This window comes from Sinocyclocheilus anshuiensis, unplaced genomic scaffold (genome assembly GCF_001515605.1).
Source record: "Sinocyclocheilus anshuiensis isolate Anshui unplaced genomic scaffold, SAMN03320099.WGS_v1.1 scaffold392, whole genome shotgun sequence".
Classification (NCBI taxonomy): domain Eukaryota; kingdom Metazoa; phylum Chordata; class Actinopteri; order Cypriniformes; family Cyprinidae; genus Sinocyclocheilus; species Sinocyclocheilus anshuiensis.
In genome coordinates this window covers 197,630-201,242 of record NW_015557091.1, presented here as the reverse complement: position 1 = coordinate 201,242, position 3,613 = coordinate 197,630, and the positions used below count along the sequence as shown (strand labels likewise).

General features: G+C 38.7%; 1 protein-coding gene across 1 annotated transcript in view; it reads right to left on the bottom strand.

The window, feature by feature from the left end:
* Nucleotides 1–1,741, bottom strand: part of LOC107677110 (ankyrin repeat and fibronectin type-III domain-containing protein 1-like) — an 82,123-nt gene extending 80,382 nt beyond the window's left edge. Inside the window, exon 1 of the mRNA XM_016471907.1 lies at nucleotides 1,548–1,741. Within this exon, the coding sequence (XP_016327393.1) occupies nucleotides 1,548–1,684 (137 nt within the window). The 5' untranslated portion in view covers nucleotides 1,685–1,741. The remainder of the gene's footprint in view (nucleotides 1–1,547) is intronic.
* Between the last annotated feature and the right edge of the window lie 1,872 nt (nucleotides 1,742–3,613).

Genomic DNA, 3,613 nt, shown 5'->3' with positions numbered 1-3,613 from the left:
ACGTTACCCCTAAACATTAAAAAGATATTAGGATATTACGACAACATTACTCTTAGGACATTGCAAACTAATTTTCATGAATATGACTTAACTTGATGGAGGACGCGCTCAGTCTCTCTCTCTCTCTCTCATGTTTTGTGCCGTTGATCGTCGTCGTCATCCTTAATAAATAAAACATTTATTCATGCTTGGGTGTCGGCTGTGTATCCAGTGGAGAAAAAACCCTCACCACTAACTGCAAACTGGCATCTTAGATCTGCCTCCATTTTGTTGGCAACGCCCCAACTTCCAACGATCCAATCAATTCCCGAAGGACGAAATCAAGTCCCGCCCTCTCATTTCAGATGCCGTTTCACTCGGATATATGTCACAGCAGAGAAGAAAAGACAATCGCAACTTCCGTTTCATGCCGAATTTAAATAAGTATAAATGAAATCTAAATAGAAATTTTAAAATAATTTAAAATAATAATGACAAAAGCATACAACAAAATTACTAAAACTTTAAGTTACATAAAATTCAAATATTCAAAATAATTCAATTTAAAATAATTATAAATAAATACTATAAATTCCAGTCCCATATATGCTTTCATTCTATAAAAAAAAATAAAATAAATAATAATAATAATAATAATAATAATACATCCAACATTTCTCCTATTGTGTTAAAAAAATCTTCAAATTAGGAACAACACGAGGATGAGTAAATGATACCATAATGATCTTCCCTCGGTCTCCTACGTCTCAGATTTTTCTCCTGAGAAAAGGGCTCCAATAATCTCACATGTGAGTTTCAGATCAGATCTCAACAATGTCTCAATTTGTGCTCTAATTTACCAAATCAGCAAAGTCTGCGATTAAAAAATGAAAGATCTCAAATATGAACTCTTCTGAAATGATGCCAGCTGCTCCACATTCATTCACATTTACAGCTCTATACTCTTACACAGTCTCACTTGTGTCTGTTTTTATTTCTCCAAAGGAATTTTACAAGAAAACCAGATACTTCAATGCAACATAAACAACTGAGCACTAAAGACAAAGACACTAGACTGCATTCACAGATTTGATATATGAGCATTTACACCTTTTCAAAGGTTCATGACTAAAACATTCAGATGAGTTAGTTCAATCCCTGCCAATCACAGTTCAACGTCTGTTCCGTCCCTCTAAATCCACTCCTTTCATTGGCTGCTCATTTCTGTCATACTGCCCTGTTCTATCTGCACACTGACCAGACGATTTCTGCCCCATCCAGGTGAACTGACCACACTTTAACCCTCCAGGACACACTACACACTACAAGCACTTTTATGAGCCAAAATATGAGGGGAAAGTTTCAGATGTCAATAATACGGTTCAAATTTGATTATACAGTGATATGTGCTCATCTTGTTTTAAAGTACAAAATATGTCAGCATTATTAAAGTATTAACCAAACATACCAGCCGTTTTCAAAATAAAAGCCTGAAATCTCAAGCAGGACACACATGCACACTCTTCCAGCTGTACACACTCTCAAACCGCGCTCTGATTTTGGAGTACCTGGCCTCGGCTACTGTGCAGCAGTAACTGACGCTGCGACGGGTGTCCCTCCGAGCCATGAGCTCATCCCTGGAACGCCGGCGGTTAAAGTAATCCGTAAGTTTCCCAAAACTTGCCATTCTGTCCCTCGCGTGCATGCGTCCGCGTTCTGCTGTTATTCCACGAGTGGCTGTGTCATATTCGTTCACTCACATCCTCACTATACCCACAGAAACACCAGTGAACCCGGAGCAGCAGCAGTCGCGTGTCTGCCACTCGCTCACACGCTAATAATAGCCACGCTTATAAACTTCCTTCAAAAGCAGCCAGCCGCGAGAGAGACGCGACAAGACGGATGCGTGCGAGTTTAGTGTGTCTTTCAGCATTCTCCCTCCGGAGCATCATCAGTGCTGCGGCAACATCATCAGCATCCTGCATCTCTCTCACTCAGCCTCTCTCTCTCTCTCTCTCTCTCTCAAATGCGTGCCGAATGCTTTGAAAGAACTAATATGATCTAGAGCAGGGGAGGGGGAAAAATTAATGAGTAAAGATGAAAAAGGAATCAGAGAAAGCCTGCCTAGAATGAGTGATTTTTGCCAACTGTTCTGCATTAAGAACGGTGCATGTCTAATTGTGTGTGTGTATGTGTGTGTGTGTGAATCATGCTTTGATAAAGACGGCAGCCTGGGCTGCACTTCAGAGAATGGAGTTCATAAAATCAATACAGGCTGAGGACAGGAGAGCATCGCTTGTCTTTTTGTGCTCCAGTTCATCCATTATATTCCTTTTTTCTTTAACTTCTTGGCTGGATATTGAAGCTGAATTAAAATACACTGTAAATGACAAAAAAGGTAAATGACTGCATCATCAGCTGGCCCATTTTTGCCTGCTGCAAGCAAAAATGAGTGTATATGTATTGCACATTCATGGCAGATTTACAGGACTGTGTCCGCGGCTCTCATTGAGAATAAATCGTGTTCTAGCATGTAACTTTGTCCAGCATATTTTCCTCCCCGCAGCATCTCGCTTCTGCTGCCGTCTGTGGTTTTGCTCTCATAATAGAAGCTGAAGACGGTGGGGATGGAAATAACACAATGTACAATACAGGTCTGCGTTATTTCATTGCAAGATTTCTAATAATTGCTGTTCTTTTGAAATTTCTATTCATCAAAGAACCCTGAAAAGATGTATCACAGTTTCCATATGAAGCAGCACAACTGTTTACAACAATAATAATATTAAAAAATAATTCTCGAGCGGCAAATCAGCATATTAGAATGATTTCTGAAGGATCATGTGGCACTGAAGACTGGAGTAATGATGCTGAAAATTCAGCTCTGATCAAAGGAATAATTTACATTTTACTATACAGTATATTCACATCGAAAAATTTTAAATTGTAATAATATTTCACAATATTACAGTTTTTACTGTATTTTTAAACAAATAAATGAAGCCTTGGTGAGCATGGCCCAAACAGTAGTGAACATAAAATAGACAATATAGCATGAAATAATTTGCATTATATGAATTTGTAAACTAGTGTTCATGAGCGCACAAAATAGGAATGTGTGAACATCACGGACAAGGGCTCTAAGCGTGTGTCTAGGGCTGAAAAAACCCATGCTGGTAACAACAGAGATGACAATGGTGATATCTACTGCCTTTGGGAGAAACATCAAAAATAGCATGTACAGTATGTCAACACCTGCCTTCAGTGATAAATACAGCTTCAGATCACAGCTGTTATCATATTTTGCGTGTGTTAGTGTGCTTCCCTGACTCTCTCATATCAAACATCCTACCCTATGCAAAATGAAAATGATATTTCATAAGATACTATGCTTGTCTGAGCATCACGACCAGCACAGCACAGCAACACTGACTCAACCAATGGGGTGAGTTTGGGGAGGGCCTATCTGTTTGCCCAACTAATAAGAGAAGTGCGGAATGTTTGGGAAATTTTGTTTTTAGAATTCTATTTGGAATCACTGCAATTAAAAAAAAAAAAAAACACAACATCACTGGCTGTTCAATTAAGCATTGGAGTATTATTTCAAATTAATATGTGGAATACTAACTGTAAC